Here is a 20,230-nt window from a genome sequence, read left to right on the forward strand (position 1 = left end):
CAGACAAGAGCCCTTTGCTCTGGACAGAATACAATCCTGGAACTTAGGTGGCCGGGTACGGATCCCCACCCACTCCCCTACCCACGAAACCTGCAACCTTGAGCAATTCACTTATGCTCACTGAGCCTCAATTTCCTCTTCTGGAGAATGGGATCGTCTGATACTAGAATCAACCTCATGGTTGCACAGAGTCAACGCGATCAAGTGTGCCCAATGCCTGCTTAATAACTGTTATTCTTGTGAGGACGGTGATTAATCTTCATAGGATGTGGACCATGCGTGATTGGATTGTGAAGGTTCTGGCTCAAAGTCAGAAGACCTGGGTGTGCATCCCAGCTCTGACCCACATTAGCTCTGTGATTTGGGTGTGGCCATGTTTTCACTCGGAGACTCTATTTATTCATCTGTAAATAGGGGGAACCCTCCTCACCCTGGGACCCTCGGAGGGATTCAGTGCAGTAGCCCATGTTTGTTTTCTGTAAGTGGGACTGTCCTGAGCAGACCCGGGTGCCTCCCGTTGCTGTGTTAATTAATTGGAAGGAGGGTGCCAGCCAGAAACCAATTAGGAAGGCCCCTCCAGGGGCCTCCTGGGGGAGGGGGAGGGAAGGGGCAAAGAAAGGCGGGTGATGGCTCCTCCTCCATTGTCCCCACCCCACCGACTTGTGCCTTCTCTGCAGCTGGTTCCACACTCCAGGCCCACAAAGGAGAGGCTCATTCTAAACAGCTTCTTTTCATGTGGAAGCCACTGGATTTGCATCTGTCCTTGCCTGGCAGGGCCTGCTCCGTGCCAGCTGCTCTAAGCTTCCCAGGCTCCAGGCTACTCCGGGGGCTGGGCCTGAGCCTGCAGGGTCCCCAGGCAGGGAAAGGAAGGGGAACAGAACAAGCTGATCAGGAGAAGCCGGAAGGAGAGGGGGCTGGGCACAGAGGGAATTTGCACATTCTCTCATCTCCTGGACACCAGACAAATTCTGTGGCTAGCATATCCAAATCAGAATCTGGGCCGCCCCGGTGCCAGGAGCCGGCGGTGGCTGAGGCCATGTCTGCTCCAGGCTAGCCAACCTGGGAGAGAAATGGAAAAACTCACTCCATCTCCGAGCTGCCAGGGACCGATGCTGCCAGGCCGTTGGTCTAGCCAGTGTCCACACTCCCAGGCCGGCCAGGCTCAAGTCTAGTCTGACTCCACACGGCCAGCTAGCCAGGGGGCTTCTGGGGCCCTGGGGAGCCCCACGATGCATCCCAGATGCCTCTGCGGGCTGCCACAGGTGCTAAGGTGGCAATGCCCCAGGCAAGAGAACACGGGGCATCTGGGCACATATGGGAAGAAAGTAACTCATCAGAGCTCTTCTGAGAGTGAGCTGCATTGCCTGGAGGGAAAGACAGTAAGGAAGGAAAGATCCTGAAGTTATGAACACTTAAAGTATGCAGACCAAAGACCTCTCCTGGCTTGTGCCCGCTGGACGCTGAGACTCCTAGCTCAGGACTTTGGCACATCTCCTTCCCCACCCATCTTCTCCAAGGTTCCGGACAGCAGGGCCTGTGGCTTAGGCATTCTGTGACCTTAATGCCTCACACGGGGCCTGGCCCAGAATAGGAGCTCAGATACGAATGGGTGAATGTTAGCCACAGACCTTCAGCATGAGAATGCCAGGGCTCTGGAAGAAGAACTGAGTGGAGGGAGGAGGTATAATGGGTACACGGAACAGAGAAGCAGAAGCCCCACGCCACCCCCAGGTTTCTGGGAGCTGGGTCTGTGCGGGTAATGTCTCCGCCGTTGAGCTGGCTCTGTGACAGGCTTGCTCTCTCATTTCTTCTCCCAGTAAGGGCCAGACAGGAAAGAAGTGCTGGGAAGTGGAATGTCTGGGAGTCCAGGCATCTCCTGGGTAAGCTAGATCCTGGGTCCAGGAGTCGGAGGCAGAAGGGCTTTGTATCTCTTCCTCCCCATCCTGACCCTGGGTGTAGCAAGGGCTCCCATACACCTTGACCCCTGAGGAGTTTTCAACAAGGGGGGTGGCTGCCCAGCAGAGAGAATCTCAGACACCAGCATCCAGGCCAGGCCGATGCAATGGGGTGACTGGAGTGGGGCCCTGTCCCCACTCAGGCTGCCTGGGGGGCCCCTTGCAGGGCAGCCGGGTGGGAAAAGCACTTGCTTTAGGCAAGTTATAATTTGCTCCCTGGGTCTCAGTTCCCCTATTTGTCAAGGGAGAGATTTGGATGACTTGGGGCCACTCTTCGGGGCCCGAGAGACACATGACCTTGCCAAATGAAGGCCTGTTAGTAACTACCTGGGCAAGGCAACCCTGTCCTCAGCCCCACTGCGTTCAGGAGGAGCCATGGGCTCCCCTCCCCGAGCCGTGCTCTGCTGGGACAGGCACAGAAGAGAGAAGGGGTGACCTACGGAACGAGGGGCCACAGTGTGACTGCTGATAACACTTGTGAACCTGGAACTGGCTGCTTAGAGGGGGATGCTGGCATCTGGAGTCTTCTCCTTGCACTCACTCCTTCTCCTAAGACCTTCTGAGGTGCGTCAGGCACTCCTGCTCCTCAGGGCTCTTTGTTCTTGGACCGCTGACCCCCTGAGCTGACCGTGGGAACGCAGAAAGCACCGAGCTCACTGGCGTCTAACCCAACAAGTCGCACCTGGGAACAAGGCAGCCCAGTCACTATAAGTCATCACCTTCCTTACCTCCAAGCCCCACGGTCCAGTCTGGTCACATCCAGACAAAAGCCAAGAAATCACTCCAAAGGCCCTAGAAGCAACAAAAGGGGTTTGCAAAGTCCTGCATGACAGCTGGCGGACTTCTTTAAAAAAAAAAAAATTTAATGTTTATTTGTTTTTGTGAGACAGAGACACACACACACACACACACACGCACACACGGCACGGGTGGGGGAGGGGCAGAGAGAGAGGGAGACACAGAATCTGAAGCAGCTTCCGGGCTCTGAGCTGTCAGCACAGAGCCCGACGTGGGGCTCAAACTCACGAACCTCGAGATCACGACCCGAGCCGAAGTCGGACGCTTTAACCGACGGAGCCACCCGGGCGCCCGTGCAGACTTTTCTTATAGCCTATTGACTTGTGCTCTACACACAATTCTAATGTATTTTGTTCTGTTTTTCTAGTTGATGGCAGTTTAGAAACCTATTTAGAACCAGAGAAGCACTGACATATGACTGAAGTGGCACAGAGACAGAAAAAGTATAAAGAGCAGGCGTGAGAACCCAAAGAACAAAATCATCCTGCTCCTGGGAAAGCGGCCTTCATTCCCTAAACACTGACTTGCCCTCTGGACAGATACTGGACTGAGACCGGGGGCAGGAAGGACCTTACTCCCGTGGATGGTTCTGGTCTGGGAAGCCGCATCCCTTCTTTTCTTCTTCCTTTTCCTCCTCGTTACATAAAGAAGCTAAGATAGCTTACGAAACTACACACAGTAAGATAGAGCTGAAAAAACGTCATAACCAGGAATCATGCCATCGGGCGAGAAGGCCACCCTCCAGAGATCTGCAGGGCTCTTTAGCTCTAGTGCCATTTAGGGCAGGGGTCCCTCCAGAACCGCCCAGGATCTATGTGCCACTTTAGCGGCTGGACCTCACCGCGAAGGCGGCTGGGCTACGTGTGGGAATGGGGATGGTAAATGGAAAATGGAGGACCACCTGCTCTCAGGAAGTCCTACTGAAGGTCTAGCAGCTCGTCATCTGGTTTCCTCTTGTGCACTTTCCAGGCCCTCTGAGGTAATAAGACCTGCTGCAATCCACACCTAACCCTGGCCCTGAGGACTCCAAGGGGCAGGCAGCCGAGGCTCACCAGAGAGGGAGGACCTTTGCCTAGAGGAGGTTCAGCAAGGGCTGGGGTCTCGCCCTCTAATCCATTCCTCCCCTGCCTGTCACTCCAGTTGGTAAGCAGTGATTCCACCTTCCAGACCCCCTTCAGGATTCTTCTTCATATCTGGCTTATAACTAGACCAACCCTTCCCCTCCCCTCCCCAGAACAGAGAGCCCCCCAGTCTCCATCAGAGCTGACTTCCTCACCGAAGCTGTACCAAGGCCCAGCAGAAGGGACCCAAGACATCAATGAAACTCACTGCTGCATCTCACAGATGGGAAAACACAGGCTTAGAGATGGGAGTGACTGGCCCAAGATCACACAGCCTGTGTGTGGGTGACTGAGGACTAGAGGCCAGGCTTCAGACTCCCAGAGCACTGTGGTTCTTCTGGAAATCATGGCGCAGGCTGTTCCAGCAGGCTCTCAGGCAGCCGGACTGCCCCCAGACCCCTCTCCTGCATTTCTCCTGTTCTTGTAGCCCTCCCCACGTGAACACTTCCGGTCTGTGAAGGGCTGGCCAAGGGGAGAGAAGATAGGGTTAAAGTGGAGATTTTATTTAATCCTCTGAGCTGGCTTAAACCGATGCCACATTGGTTAGAACAGGAGAAACATACAGAAGGGTTTGGCGGGGGGTGGGGGAAAGGGGAGGGCATTAGTGAATAATCACTAGATACCGAGAGGCTTGGCCTGCCAATGAATTTAGCAGACAACTACCCTCCTTCATGGCGTCTCCACCCCAGGGCCTGAGCCTCCAACTACTGACCCCCTTCCCTGGGAATAACCCAATCCCCAGGGTACTCAACAGTGTAGAGCAATGGAAAGATCCCAGGCCATAGATTGAGACGCATCTGAAGGCAAACCCCAGTTCTGCTACTTACTCGCTGTGTGACCTTAGGCAAGTCACTTGACCTCTCTGAGCCTCTGCTTCTTCCTCTCTTAAAGGGGGCTGAACATTCCTTCCTTGCAGGCCTCCTGGGAAGGAAGACTACCTGAGCTCATGCACATAAAGAGGCGCAGGGGAGGCATTGAGTCAGATGTGAGTGCTATTATTACAAATCTCATATCCTTTATCTCTCATCCAGGCCCATCCATTACTCTTCTGCCTCGGCCTGCTTGCGTCTTCGACATTAATAACCTTAATGATAATAATCCTTCCCAGCCAGCCCTGCCGGTACTAGCCAAAGCAGACCCTCAGCCCCCAGGCACATCTTCCCGCAGTGTTTCTAAGAGGCAATTTGGGCACTGAGCTCAAAGACCCTGAACAGACATGCTGTCTTATGGCAGACAGATTTCATGGGGGCAGTGGTAGCCCCTGGCTTATCAGAAGGAGCCAGGACCACCCCTCCCATCACCTCCACAGCTGACCCTCCATCTGGTCCACTACTCTGACCACGAGTAAGCTGCCCTCTCCATGTTGGCCTCCGACTCTCCGATTCTGACAGCCAGGTGGGCAGCTACTGGAATCTGGCCTTGGGTGTGTGGATTGCCGGACCGAATGCCAAGGCCAGGCTGTGAGCGCCTTACCCTGAAGGAGCGCTCTGAGAAGTGTGGGTTCACACCCTGGATCTTCTTCTTGGTTCTTCCACTGTCTGTCACCAGCCCCAGGATCCACATTATCGTCTTCATATTCCACAAGAGGAAACTGAGGCCCAAAGCAGAAGGGCCCAGCCAAGGTCATCCACGGGGTTTGGGGGTGATCCGGGGAGTGAACTCAGGTCTCCTCAGGTCTCCTAATCCTGGGCACTTTCTACCACCCTGGTCAGCTTTCCATACCAGGGAGGCCCCGAAGTCTCTCCAATGAACCTGGGCCCCAGTGCCAACAGTCCAAGAACTCTCTTCCAATATGGGAACTGCCAGAATGCGCATCTCTCCCTTCCCTGTCACGTTCCCTCTTTAAGCCAGTCGCCACAGAACCTGTCCTATCCCTGGTAGCAACTCCCGGGGCTGGGGAGCGCCTTCTCCACTGAGTAACTCTGGAGTGGGGCCAGAGTTCGCGGGATGGGCGGCAGAGGCCAGCAGGTGGGGTGGGCTTTCCCCTCGGATGGCCTTCCCCAGGACGACAAACCCGTTCCCACACCCACTGTCCTGCCAGCGACGCTCCCCGTGGCGCGCTCCAATGGGGGACACCACGCAGCTGCCTAACACTGCTCTCCAGGGGTTAAAAATGCAGCATCCTAAACAGGGTTAAAAATGCAGTCGCGGGGTGGGCCGGTGCGGAGAGATGTCGTCCCAACCACCGCGGCTGCTAAAGCGGCATCCAACCCCCTTCCCTCCGCAGTCCCTGGGGCCCGGAACGACTGGAGGGACCGGGGAAGCAGAGGAGGCGCGCGCCGCACCCTCCCGGCACCAGTGCCCCCCTCCCCACGCCCACACCCCCGCGCCCCCAGCAGCCGAGGCCGGGGGCTGCAGGCGCCGGCGGGTCCCGGGCGCAGGGCGGGCGAGCGGCGCTTACCTTTGTGACAGTCATGCAGAAACTCCGGGGCGGTGCGGGGGCGCGGGCGCGGCGTGCGGGGGCGGCGGCCGGGGTCCACCGCGGGCCCGAGGCGGCGGCGGGAAGCGGTCCGGCGCGGCGCGGGCAGCTCTGGGCGCGCTCCCCGCTCCCCGCGCCCCGCGGGCGGCTCCGCTGAGCCTGGGGCCGCGCTCCGGGCGGGCAGCGCGCAGGGACCGCTCGTCGGCGCTCGCCCGCCGCTCGCCGCTGATGTCAGCCCCGAATGTGCATTTATAATAGATGAGCCTCCTTCGCCGCAGGAAGGCGAGGCAGGAAGAAAGGGAGAGGGGGAGAGGGCCCAGGCTGGGGGGCGGGGGGAGGAAGAGGGGCCGGGAACTCGCTACAAAGGAGGAGGCGGAGGGAGGAGGAGGAGGAGGAGGAAGAGGAGGAGGAGGAGGAAGCGCACGCACGCCCGCTGCCCTGCCCTGCGCCTGGGGCTCGCTAGCCCGCCGCCGGGCACCGCCGCTGCCGGAGCCCGGGCCTGGCGCCCCGGCCCCGCGGCCTTAACCCCTTCGCGCCCGCGGACGCCACGCGTCCGGGAGAGGCCGGGCCCTGGCACCTGCTGGCTGCGGGCGCGCGCGGCCACCCCGGCGCTCGAGGGCCCCGTTGGCCCGGGGACGCTGCTGAAGTCACACGCCAGACGACCGAGGCGCCGCGTGGGCCGAGAAGCCCGCGGGCTCGCCCCCTGGAGGTTGGCGACGTCCGCCCCGGCCGAGAGTGCCGCGCGGCAGCGGAGAGGGGCGTGGCGGCCGCAGGCCTCGCCGGACCCGCACAGGGTCGCGGGAGGGGGGCCGCGCTAGCAGTCTTTTGAACCTAAGTCCCGCAGCGATTGGCCAGCCCAGAGGGAATTGCAGCCAGTTTCACAGAGGAGGAAACTCAGGACCAGACTGGGAAGTGACTTAGACAAGGGCACACGGCCATACTTGGCTCCAGGCGCTTCTCCTGGCGCCCGCTCTTTCCACGTCGCCACGAGGTCTCCACGGAACCCCATGTTGTAAAAGCTGTCTTCTCGAGGTTGGACGAACCCTGCCCTAGGTGAGTCCACGTTTGGGTGCAGCGCTGCTCTGGGGGAACATAGGCGCGACCTGTGTGGTGCACTCATCCTGACCTGGGTCACACCATGCCCTTGAGCTGCTGATGGACTTGAGGGACAACCACTGGAAGGGAGGCCCCCCTCCCGAGCACCTGAGCAGAACAGGTTTGGCAGATACTGAACCGCTGAGACTCCGGAGAGGAGGGGTTAGTGGACAGGGAGGCGGAGGCGGGAGGGATCTTCGGGCACCCCTCTCCCTCTGCAAGCCCGGAAATGCTGGCTTCCAGCTCCACCGCGGTTGTACCAAGTAATGAACTAGGACCCAGTGGACCAAGTGGCGTAGGGGCACCTGCTCCGTGGCAGGTGCTGGCAGAACAGGGGAGATTGGCTGCCTGCCTTCAAGGAGCCCACCGAGTAGACTACAATAATAGAGTAATCAGCACCTGTAGAGTGCTTTGTGGATCGCCCTGCTATTTTTATTTTCATTTCCTCCTGTAATCCTACATGCAAGAGTATGAGGAAGGAATTATCATCTTCATTTGGTTGAGTGAACAGACTCAAGAGAGGGGAGAGGACCTGCCCAAGATTACACAGTGACAGAGATAGGACTTGAACAGAAGTCTTTTTTTTTTTTTAATTTTTTAAATGGTTATTTATTTTTGAGCGAGACAGAGAGTGAGCTCCTGAACAGGAAAGGGGCAGAGGGAGAGAGAGAGAGAGAGACAGAGAGAGAGAGAGAGAGAGAGAGAGAGAGAGAGAATCCCAAGCAGGCTCCGCGCTGACAACGCAGCTCTCACAAACCCTGAGATCACGATCTAAGCTGAAATGAAGAGCCTCTGCTTAACCACCTGAGCCACCCAGACGCCCCCAGAAGTCTTTTTAGATCAGGCACAGCCTTGTGCCTTGGCTCGGTGGCTTCCAGGGTGCAGTCATACCTGCTTCCTTATTTGAGCTTCACACTTGTCCTAGGATGTGGAAGGACAGCTCTTAGTCCTGGTTCCACAGGTGAGGAGTTGGAATGACTTACCAGTTCTCTTGGGGAGCAGATGCTCCTCTGTGCACACCCTTCCTATTTCCATGTGGGACTTTGTGCCTTTGGCCACATTGCTTGAAGCTCAGGGGCAACTCCAGCCCCCATACTCCCCCTGTTGCCCCTGAGTGCCTGGTCTTGTTTTCATGAGCTTGCCGTCAGTCGAGACGGTGAGCTGACAAGTGTCCTGAGCACGAAGGCATGCCCTGTTACTGAGTACCCCCCACCCCTGCAAACAGTTGGTGCTTGGTGAATCTGTAATGCCATTAACAACGAATCAAGCAAAATAAACCTTTGACCTGCATTAGAAGAAATTTAAATTAGATCCACAAAAACATCTCCATCATCTAGCTATCCAGCATCAGAAATGGGTTGCATTCCCTGTCTCCACGGTCTTGGGTAGGTCAGCCTTCAAGACAGGAAGATGGACCTCAGGACCTTTTCTAGGACCCCTCCAGTCCTTCTTGGAAGCCATTAAAGGTACTCAAGAACACCAGTCACCCTTCCCCCATGGCTGTGACTTGTCCACTTTTATCTCTCATGGATATTTAAAATCCCAGATTGTTAGCCTCAGCTACCCAGCATGCCTCTTGGCACCTTCCCCACCATCCGCCGGCATTGTGGGCTCTGGGAATGAGACAAATACTTAATATCAGCTTGAGCCAAATGTAATTAGGAACATCAATCTGCTGCCCACAACCCATGTGACACGCTCCAAAGGCAGACAGAAAACGTTCCTGATCCCTCATGTGCTGGTGGCTCACCCCTCTTGTCTCATGTCCCCAGTCAGGACGGAGGTCTGGGAGCGTGAGGACCCTCTCAAAGAACTCTGCATCCGCTTGCCAAATCAAGGGTTTGGCCCAGAGAAGATACTCAGAAATGCGTTTTCTGTAGTGCAGTTGTCTATACCACGATACCTCCTGCCCCAGGTCTCCCACCCCGCAGCCCATCTTAGTTTGGAGTCTCCCGAAAGCAGAGCCTGAGGAAGGAGTTGGATGCCGGTGGTCTAATGGGAAGGTGATCTCTGGGACCAGACACGGAGCTGCAATGGAAGCCGAGGGAAACTGAGGGAATGCCCTGCAAATTGGGGAGTAAATGAGAGTGCGCTTGTCTCCCCTAGACACTTTGGCGCCTCGATGCTTTAGACTATGCTCTCTCCTTGGCCTCGGATGCCTCCACCCAGCTTTCTCTGCCTGGCAGACTCCTATTCATCTTTCAAAGCCCAGCTCAAATGGCACCTCCTCTAGGTGGCTCTCCTGACACGACCTCCACAGTGGCCTGATCCAAACTGTGTCATAATGGCCAGAACTAAGTAGATTTGTCCTCTTTGGATGGGCTCTGACCATGTGTTCTCTCTTTCCAATCACAAGGCATGGCTGACATGTGGGGCATGCTGGGTAACGGCTCAATCAATCCAATAAGACATCACCTTTAGCTTCTGCCTTAGTAACCCCTTGGCTCCGGTCCCGGCACCCCAGAGTGAGGCGCTGGGTCTCTCAAAGTCAGGCTCCGCCCTGACTAGTGTGTTCATTTGCCCGGGTGCCATGTTGGGAGTGAGAAGGGCTTGGTCCTTGCCCACGGACGTGGGGACACATCCCAGACCTGCTGCACCGTAGCAGGGAACGGAGGGGAATTTCCAAAGCCATGGAGCCCCAGAGGAAGGGGGTGTTCCTCCTGTGCTCACTGGCCGCCTCGTTCATGCCATCCCCTGACCTACAGGCACATCCCACCTGCCCTTGGGTGCTCGGTCGACAGGCCCCGCAGACCTCACTGCCCCTCAAATCCTTCCCCTCCTCTCCATCTCCATTACCGCTGCCCAGTGCAGCCATTTATTTTGCTTGGGCCTCCCTGACTGATCCTCCTGCCTCCTATCTTGTGCCCACCAATCATTCTCTACCCAGCAGCTCAGGCTTCCCTGAGGAAACACACAGAGACCTGCCTCCTTGAAATCCATCAGGGGGCTTCCTGATGCCTTCAGGATGAAGCCCCAACAGGGCCCTCCGAGGCACACCCCAGCCCCTTTAATCCCTAGGCTTCCTGTCTCCGTGACACTCTTGCCCATCGCTCCCCCCTCAGCGCCCATCGGAGTCTTCCTCTTTCTTTCCTCCGATGTTGCCTCCTCCAGGGAGCCTCCCTGGACTATGACCAGGACTGTGATGGTTCAGATGCCAGCCTCTGTGCCACATTCCATATTCCCGGAGCTTCCTTCTGCACTTGCGCATTGTTTTGTCATTTCCTGTTTGTGTGTTGGGCTTCCTGGAGGAGGAGGAGCTGCTTGAGGGCAGGGACTGCTCTTTTTCTCGGTGGTTCCAGCGCATCGCTTCGGCCCTTTCCCTCTATACAATTCTCCTGGTCCCCAGTTCTCCCTTCCTATCTCTTTTCCATTGTCTTCCCAGTCTCTCTCCCCTGCTACCTGCCTCAGTTCCCGAGTTCTCTCCACCTCGTGTCGCCACTGTCCCCGCCTTTCCATGCCTCGAATCTGCGTGTCTGTGACCTCGCCACACTTCTGCACCAACAGACCCACTCGTGCCTGCCTTTCCCACTCTGCCCTTCACCCCCCACCCCCCCCACTGCTCCTCATGCCTGGCTGGGGGCTCTCCTTCCTCTTGCCTTCCCTCCGCTGGACATTCATGCTCTCTCTTCCTCCTGTCTGTCCTCCAGCTCTGCCCCCCTGTCCTCTCATGTCTGTGTGTGCTTTTGTCTCTATGTTCCTGTCCCTGCCTCGGTCCATCTCTCGCCCACTCTCTCTCTCCTTGTCCCTCACTCCCTTTCTCCCTGGCCCCTAGACAATGCACATAATACCGACTTTGGCAAGGGGGCCCCCGACGTGGGGTGTCATCCTTCACCCTGTATCTGAGGGGTGGTGATCGGTGAGCCTCCTGAAAGTAGGCACATCTGTGTGTCCTTGGCTGGGGACACCCTCACCTGGGCCACAGGCTCTTCACCCGTGCCCCACTCTGTGAGCCTGTGTGAGCGCGTGTGGGTGTGTGTGTCCATAGGCGTGCTGCACACTTGTGGGAGGCACGGAAGTGGATGAAGGAGGAAGAGCCACAGAACGGGGTTCAGTGAGGGAAGCCGGAGGTCAGCGCCTCCCCGCCCCCGCCCCCAGTCTGTTCTTCCAGCTCTTTCTGGGGCCACGATGGTAAACAGGCACGTTTAGTCGCAGGGAGGGAAGATGGTTTGCACAGGCAGACACTGCACGCGCAGCCCAGAGACAGACGTGTTCCAGAAACACCGCCTACTTGCATAGCATGCGGCGGTTAAGGGCTGCGCTCTGGGGCCACGATGCCTGGGTTCAAATCCTGGTTTCCCCACACTATCTGCGTGATCAGAACAGTTGTTTGACCTCCTTGTACCTCGGTCTCCTCCTCTCCAACACGGAGAAGAATAACAACACTGGTCGCGGAGAACTGTTATGGGATCTCAGTGACAGAGCACTGGGGACAGGGTATCTGCCTGAGGAGCTTGTGGGTTAGGACTCCTCCGGGGTGCAGGGAAAGGAATCAGGAAGTCTGAGTTCCAGCTCAAGCTTTGCCACGCGTGAGCATGTGGCTTACCAAAGCCCCATGGCCTCGCCAAGCCTCGGTTTACTCATTTACAGAATGAGATTACAGAAACCCATCTACTCTAGAAATACCGACTGGCAAACATTTATTAAAGTTGGAAAATGTTTGGGGCACCTGGGTAGCTCTGTTGGTGAAGCGTCTCACTTGGGCTCAGGTCACCGTCTCACGGTTCGTGGGTTCGGACCCCGCCTCTGGCTCTGTGCTGACAGTGCGGAGCCTGCCTGGGGTTTTCTCTCTCTCTCTCTCTCTCTGCCACCTCCCCACTTACTCTCTCTCTCTCTCTCTCCTTCTTTCTCTTAGAATAAATAAATGAACTTAGTTGAAATAAATAGATAAAGATGAAAAATGTTTGGGAAAAAAAGAAGAAAGGGGGAAAACCACCCTGCCATGCCCCCAACTACCAACAGAGGGTGTGAGCGGTTCCTTGTAAAGAGCCACCTGGGACCTGGGAACCACATATCCAGCCTTGAGTTCCTTTTGAACCTCAACTTTGATCACACCTACATCAGTGGTTCTCAAAGTGTGGGTCCCAGACCAGCAGCAGCTTCGCCTGGGAGCTGGTTATAAACGCAGATTCTTGGGTCCCACACCAGGCTCACTGATGCAGAAACTCTGGAGGTGGGGTCCAGCAGTGTGTTTAAATAAGTCTTCCTGGGATTCTGGGAAACACTGATTTTCACCATAGAGTATGGTGGGCGCCCGTTGGCGGACGGGTAAGAAGGTGCTTCACAAACCCCGCAGAACCGAGAGGAAGGGGCTGTTTCATTTCCATCTCTCAGGCAACGTACTTGAATGTTAACCTGGGCTTCAACATCTTAGCCAGAGGCTTTTAAAATCTTTCCACTGAAGACAAGATTACAGGCACGTCAGGGACAGGAGGAGGCGAGGGGAGTCGGCCTGAAACAGCTTCAGAGAGGGGCCGTGGCTTTGGATTTCCGTGCTTTGGCTTGAAACAGTGTGCAAACTCAGTGGCTCCAGGTACCACCCAGGGTTAGCCGCCCTTGGCTTTCCCGAAGATGCCCCCAGGAATGAGAATGGCATGTATCCAGATGGCCTCATGGGAGAGAAGCTCTTCAATTTGGAGGGCAAGGGTGGGGCCTCCAGAGACTCAGAGACAGGTCTCAGAGATCCGCTTACAGCCCAGCCGCCCTTCCAGGATGCACTCCAGCCAGACGAGTCCCCGACAGCAGTGCCCCCCCCCCCCAGGTCCTGCTCACTCTCCCCCTCGGTGCCTGATTCCCCTACCGCTGCCTAAGGAATGTTCCGCACCAGTCTCCTCTAGGATGGCTCAGCAGAAAAAGCCCTTTCATTCCGAGGATACTCCCGTCGCCTGGACACTCTGTCCTCTCCCTTTTCTGAGCTCCCAGCACTCACCAGCTCGTCCATGTTAAATACCCCGAGGTGTCATTGTTGCATTTCAGCCCCTTATCATTTGTAAAGAGCAGGCTTTGGACCAGATGGTGGCCAAGGTCTCTGCCCACTGCAAGATGTGCTGATTCTGGTTCACAAGAACAAGGCTTATCTCCACCCCCGGAAGGAGCTTCCCTTAGCGCGTGGGGGCCTTGTGGAAATTTGTGTGTTGGGGGAGGATCCATGTTTATATATACAATTTGATTTTATTTATTTATTTTTTTTATTTTTTTTTAATTTTTTTTTTCAACGTTTATTTATTTTTGGGATAGAGAGAGACAGAGCATGAACGGGGGAGGGGCAGAGAGAGAGGGAGACACAGAATCGGAAACAGGCTCCAGGCTCTGAGCCATCAGCCCAGAGCCCGACGCGGGGCTCGAACTCACGGACCGCGAGATCGTGACCTGGCTGAAGTCGGACGCTTAACCGACTGCGCCACCCAGGCGCCCCAAACAATTTGATTTTAAAATGCACTACACAGGGGCGCCTGGGTGGCTCAGTCGATTGAGCGTCCGACTTCAGCTCAGGTCATGATCTCACAGTTTGTGAGTTCGAGCCCGGCGTCGGGCTCTGTGCTGACAGCTCGGAGCCTGGAGCCCGCTTTGGGTTCCGTGTCTTCCTCTCTCTCTCTGCCCCTCCCCCACTCATGCTCTGTCTCTCTCTGTCTCAGAAATAAATAAACATTAAAAAAAATGCACCGCACGATTCTTGGCCCATGTGGGGCACGGTGATTTATCAATGAAGATTTATAATCACACGTACAGAAAAGAAACTAACTTACTTGTTTATTGCCCAGTCCGTGCGGATGAAGATTCCTAACAGAATCCAAGAGCCATCTTCTTTTCCTGTTCTTTATTGTCCAACATGTCATTCCTGGTTAATCCTTTGTCTTCCACCATGAGAAAAAGACGAGAACGCGGTTATTGTTCACAACGCCGTGGTTCTTAGGAACCTGCTCGTTATCAGAATGGTATGGATCTGCTCACCTCTGCAGCCCCCTGCTCCTGTTTCTTTCAGGCCAGTCGCATCAGTCGTGACGCTGCATCATCCTCTGGGTTGTCCAGAAACAGCAGCTTCCCCTGACTTTCTCAAAGGGTCTTCATCTGCTTTATTGATGATGCCCATAAATGTGAGTCTTACCCAATATGTGGGAGACCGAGAAGCATCATTCGTTTTGTGGTCATAAGTTGACCATTCAGAATGCCAGGGTGGGAATGACAAGTGCTTTAGGCCACAGAAGACTGCACTGGGGTGGAGACGTGCCCTGGCTGGTCACGGAGGCTGGCACCAGGGCAAAGGTCGTTCGCTAACACCCCCGTCACTCTGTGCTGTAGGCCAGAGGTGACACTATGGGCAAATCATGGATGGGCGAGAGCCACCACACAGACTCACGCACAGGGCTCGAGCCCGAGGGTCAGCAGCGGACTGATGGCAGCCCAGAGGCCTGAACTTGTCCTGAGTCTGCACGGGAATCGCTCCTCATCAGTGTGGCAGCCCCATTTCAGTGGCGCCATCTCCCGTGACCTCCACCCTGCAGAAACGATAGCACCAGCCCGATTGTGGGAACCAGCCACCCACCCGTCCGCCCTCTTGGAGTTGAGAGCTGGTTACAGGGCTCTGGGACAGCTCCCCAAGTGTGAGTCCCGGTGCTCCTGGTGGAGGGTTATCTAGCCAACCCCATGCCCTGGGGGGAAAGGTGAAAGGGTACCCGAAGGAGACGAATGGGGGGCTGAGGCTCAGGCGGGGTCCAGGCCAGGCTCCCAGGCATCTTGCACTGGGGGCACTGTAGGCCCTGACCGGTCTCAGGTACTAACTAGCAGGGGATTTTAAAAGTTTTGAAGAAGGTACTCCATGAGGTGCGGTCAATACTGTCCTAGGTAGATCTTTGCCGTCCTGGGAAGGGTTTTGTTTTCTGCCTCTTTCTCTCCCTCTCTGCCTTGGCCTTCTGTGCTCAACAGTTCCCCGTGGATTGGCTGGGGTAGGTAAAGGCTAGCTGGGGGTGTCTTCTCCTTAACTCGCTGTTAAGGCAGGGCTCCTCAAACATGAATGAACTCCCGAGGCATCTTGTTAACATGTAGATTCTGGTGCAGTAGGTCTGGGGCTGGACGAACACTCTGCATCTCTAAAAGCTCGCAGATGATCTCCATCCCCAAACTCTTCCTCAGCCCGAAACGTGGTCTTTAGCCGCCCGCAGCCGCGTGTGCTAATCCAAATTCCTAATCGTCTTCCTCCAAACTTCTTTCCCAAAGGACAAAATCCTGCCGGGGCCCCCTGGAGGTGGGAAGATGAGTGTTTTCTGCCATCATCAGACATGGGGACCCAAGGTCAAGGATTTCAAGGTGAGCCGTTTCGGGGGCTGGGTCCCTTTAGGTCCATTGTCTCCATCTGTCTTTACCCACAGTCCTAGAGGGGGTTTATGACCATTTTACAGATGAAGTAATGGAGGCTCGGAGAGTTGGAGCCCAAGGTCAACCCAAGAGGCAGTGATGGAGGCAAGATTCGCCTCTGGGTCAGTGTGGCTCTAACCTGGGCTCTTTCTGCCGCACCGCATTGGTCTCTTGTCTTTTTGGACACAGATCCTTCCCTGTGCTGCCCTGCTGCTTCGCTGGGACAGGCCTGTCTTCCACAGTCTCTGTGTCCCCCAGGGGACAAAGAAAGGAGAGCATGGAAGGGCCCCGAGTTTCCTACTTGGGGTTCCCCGGGGGAAGTGTAAGCCAGATAGCACCTACCATAACCACCCCACCATCCACGGAAGGAGAGAGAAACAGCCCGGCCTGCAGCTTTGCCCTGTGTTCCAGGATCACCTCTGCGAAGATGCTTGCTGAGGTGACCACCAGAGGAGCCTCTCCCTGCAGGTGACACTCTGCCCCAAGCCTGCTGGGCAGGGCACAGACCCCACTGGAAAAATGACTCCTGAGCCAAAGAACACACATCGGTCCCCACACTGTGAGTTTTTGGCACAGGGAGAAGGGAGAGGGGGAGGACGATCTGTCACTGCCGGGGCCAAGCCTTCCCTTCTCTGCACCTCAGTCTCCCCACCTGCAAAATGGGAGCAAAGCTCCCCAGGGTGACAGCACCAAACACGGGTGAGGGTGTGGAGACACAGGGACTGTCCTTCATTGCTGGTGCAAACGCAAGGTGGCCCAGCCACTTTGGAAGACAGGGTGACAGTGTCTTACCAGACTAAACATACTCTTACCATACGATCCATTGATTATGCTCCTTGGCATTTACCCAAAGGAGTTGAAAACCTACGTCGACACAAACACCCACACGAGGTGTTTATAGCGGTAAACAGCCTCGTTCGTAATTGCCCAAACTTGGAAGCAACCGAGATGTCCTTCAGCAGGGGAGTGGGTAACCCTCAACAGTACATCCAGACAACGGAATATCATTCAGCACTAAGAAGAAATGAGCTCTCAAGCCAGGAAAAGACACGGAGGAACCTGACGCGCATGTCATGAAGTGAAGGAAGTCCGTCTGAAAAGGCCACATACGGTATGATTCCAGCTACATGACCTTCTGGAAAAGGCAAGCTATGGAGACAGCAAACAGATCAGAGGCTGCCAGGGGCGAAGGGGGAGACGGGAGGAATAGGCGGGGCACAGAGGATTTTGGAGCAGTGAAACTATTCTGTACGCTCCTTAACGGTAGGCACAGGACATCACACATTTGTCGAAACCCACAGACTGAACGACACCAGGCAGGAACCCTGATGCAAGCTACGGACTTTGGGTGACAATGACGTGTCAGTGTAGGTTTATGGATCATAGCAAATGTCCCTCTCTGCCACGTGCAGGACGTTGATAGAAACGCGATGTCTGTGTTTGGGGGCAGGGGTGGGTGGGCAGTCTGTATTTTCTGCTCTATTTTGCCGTCAGCCTAAAACTGCCCTAAAAAATAAAAATCTATTTTAAATGTCTGTTTATGTACTTTTGAGAGAGAGAGAGAGAGAGAGTACAAGGAAGGGAGGGGCTTAGGTGGGAGACAGAGGATCCCAAGCAGGCTCTGCGCTGACAGCAGAGAGCCTGATGCGGGGCTCGAACTCACACGCCGTGAGACCATGACCTGAGCTGAGGTTGGACCCTTAACCGACTGAGCCCCCAGGTGCCCCAATAAAAACCCATTTTATAAAACGGAGGCAACGGGCGCCTGGGTGGCTCAGTCGGTTGAGCGTCTGACTTCGGCTCAGGTCATGATCTCATGGTTTGTGGGTTTGAGCCCCACGACAGCCTCTGTGCTGACAGCTCAGAGCCTGGAGCCTGCTTCGGATTCTGTGCCTCCGTCTCTCTCTGTCCCTCCCCTGCTCTCTCTCTCTCTCTCAAAAATGAATAAACATTAAAAAAAGAAAAAAAAAAAAAAAACGGAGGCAAAATGACCAGGTCTCAGGCTAGGATAAACAAGCCTGTGCCCCTGGAGACAGTTTGTAGACAGCAAGTCAGTTTATTAGTATGAGGGACTGGTGCTACTATGTTCTTAAATCCCAGCTGTGCCAGAAATCGGCGGTGGAGTTCAGGTCAGTCATTTTGACTTTTTGGGTCCCTGTGTCCTTAGTTACAAACCAAGAAAAAAAAAACTTGCTCTTTGTTCCCGTCCCCATGACAACCTCTCAGAGAGTAAGTAGTGATAATGATGATAATAGCCACCATTTATGTCTAGGCACTGTGTTAAGCACTCTACACTTATTATTTCATTTAATCCTTACAACCATCTGGATTTTGCAGATGAGAAACTGAAGTATGAGATTGGGGTAAGGGGGGGAGCAGCAGGTGGGGTGGGGAGCAGGCAGCTCGCCCTGGGTCACCCAGCTAGTCAGTGGCAAAGAAGGTTCTGGAAGCCCCAATGCTTGTATTCAATCTCCAGGTTTACCCCATGCCTTCAGGGGTTGGCCCACGTTGCCTGATCCCTGGGGATTAGCTTCATAATAACAAATGAGGACCATAACCAACATCCCTCTAGGACTCACCATGAGCCAGGACTATCCTTTAAAGCATGTGAGATACGTCATCTCACTTATTCCTTACAAGAACTCTGTGAAACAGGTTCTGTTTTTATGCCCACTTTCAGATGAGAAAATTGAAGCGTGGAAGTCAAAGAACAGGAAGCGTCAGACTCAAGAACGAGGGTGGGGATCAGCGGGTCGGAGTTTTTTATTGAATACTTTGCATCACTGTACCCCGCCCCCCAGGTCCTCGAGCTGCTACAAGGTCAGTAGAGTCAGGCATGAGTGAGCAAGAGAGGGAGAGAGAAATGCACACTGTGCTGAGCTGTTGCTGCAAAATCCTTCCTTTTGGACCCCAGCAAATCGATAGTCAAGAGAGGCCAAACCTGGGCCCCCAGCGCCCTGGCTCCTGCCACATTCACCCCAGGAGCACCGGGCAGCACTACTGGGCTCCTCCCCCCCTTGTGACTTCTGCTGCCACATTCCAGGCCAGGAAAGGAAAGCCAGGAGCCGGGGAGCCTAAGTTGCTCTTTCGCCACGCCACGGAGGAGGCCTGTGGAGAATGGATGGGTCACAGCGTAGGGAGGGGGCAGGCAGGAGCCTGGAGCAGCGAGGCATCCAGGGCCAGAAGCAAGTCTTTGCAGCATGTGACTCCCTGCAGGTGTGACCCGAGGCTGGAGGGGAGGGGACGGCCCGGGGTCTCTACAGGCACCTCCTGTATCCACAAGATTGAGACAGGATTTTAAGTGGGGGCCCCTCAGAGAGGATGTTTGGGGTGGTGGTAAAGAGCGTCAGACTTTAGAATCAGCCCCATCTGAGTCCAAATCCTGTCTCTGCCACTCGCTGGCTGTGTGACCTTCGTGGAATTACCTAACCTCTCCGGGCCTGTTTCCTCTTCTATCAAACAGAGAAAATGATTGACAGCAGCCACCTGCTGGGGCAAAGTCTGTCCCTGGCCTGGGATGGAGACTGGAGAGAGTAAGGACTCAGGATATACTGGCTGCTTATCTGCTGTACATTGGGATTCCGAATAATGCCTGCCTTGTTGCGGAGCTTAAACGAGTAGCATCCACGAAAAGCGCTTAGGAAGGACCCCGGCACAGAGAAGGTGCTATTTTTAACACTAACACCCTCTTTGCTCCCACCCTTCTCATGTGTGCAGGACACCTAGGGCATGGGGAAGGGGCCGCTTGACTTCAGGATGCAAAGTGCAAAGCTGCCTCCCCGCAGCGGTGGAGGAAAGACGGAAAGACGGGGCTGCAGGAATTCGTTAGCACCAATTAACACCGTGAGGCTCCCTTCTGCTCTCACCCTGGTCTGCCTCCCTGCTGGCTTGGGGCCGAGAACCACATGGCAGAGGAAGCAGCCAGGCCCAGGGGATGAGGGGGATGTTGTGGAACCATCGGCTAAGACTGGGGGCCCCCCAGCAGGTATTATTCCTAGCTGGGCAGGAAGGTTCCAGAAAGCAGTGAGGCAGACACAGAGCATCAGGCAGGCCTGGTCTTGGGGGCATAGACAAATGCCTCTTCCAGGCAGTGACCCTTTCTAGTGCATCTGACATGCGGAGTGGGGGTCATCCCTTCCCCGACACAGCAAACTTACTTGTAGCTGTGCTCTTGCGATGAAAGAAATAATAAAAATGGCTGGAAAAGAAACACAGATGGTAAAAATGGTTTTTTAAAAATGTTTATTTATTTTTGAGAGAGAGTGTGAGCAGGAGAAGGGCAGAAATAGAGAGGGACAGAGGATCTGAAGCGGGCTCCATGCTGACAGCAGAGAGTCTGATGTGGGGCTCGAACCCACAAACTGCGAGATCATGACCTGAGCTGAAGTTGGATGCTTAACCGACTGAGCCACCCAGGTACTCCTAAAAGTGGGTTTTAAAGGTATATATATATATACATATATATATATATATGTATATATATGTGTATATAT

The 20,230-nt window shown here is 55.2% G+C and overlaps 1 protein-coding gene and 1 long non-coding RNA gene across 7 annotated transcripts in view; one reads left to right on the forward strand and one right to left on the reverse strand.

Moving 5' to 3' along the window:
* Nucleotides 1–6,379, reverse strand: part of CORO2B (coronin 2B) — a 131,983-nt gene extending 125,604 nt beyond the window's left edge. Inside the window, exon 1 of one of the 2 annotated variants that reach the window (XM_047861790.1) lies at nucleotides 6,276–6,379. In XM_047861790.1, the coding sequence (XP_047717746.1) occupies nucleotides 6,276–6,290 (15 nt within the window). In that variant the 5' untranslated portion in view covers nucleotides 6,291–6,379. The remainder of the gene's footprint in view (nucleotides 1–6,275) is intronic. The other variant, XM_047861792.1, reaches the window with a different exon arrangement.
* Nucleotides 6,380–6,755: 376 nt separating this feature from the next.
* Nucleotides 6,756–19,931, forward strand: LOC125167548 (uncharacterized). 5 transcript variants are annotated; one of them, XR_007152822.1, is made up of 4 exons: nucleotides 6,756–7,346; nucleotides 15,600–15,689; nucleotides 15,927–16,848; nucleotides 18,418–19,931. It is a non-coding gene; the product is annotated as an uncharacterized LOC125167548 (long non-coding RNA). The 5 variants fall into 5 exon arrangements; XR_007152821.1 differs by lacking the exon at nucleotides 18,418–19,931 and having other exon boundaries at nucleotides 15,927–16,296; nucleotides 16,591–17,237; XR_007152820.1 differs by lacking the exon at nucleotides 18,418–19,931 and having other exon boundaries at nucleotides 15,927–17,237.
* Nucleotides 19,932–20,230: the final 299 nt, after the last annotated feature.

Source organism: Prionailurus viverrinus, chromosome B3 (assembly GCF_022837055.1).
Source record: "Prionailurus viverrinus isolate Anna chromosome B3, UM_Priviv_1.0, whole genome shotgun sequence".
Taxonomy (NCBI): Eukaryota; Metazoa; Chordata; class Mammalia; order Carnivora; family Felidae; genus Prionailurus; species Prionailurus viverrinus.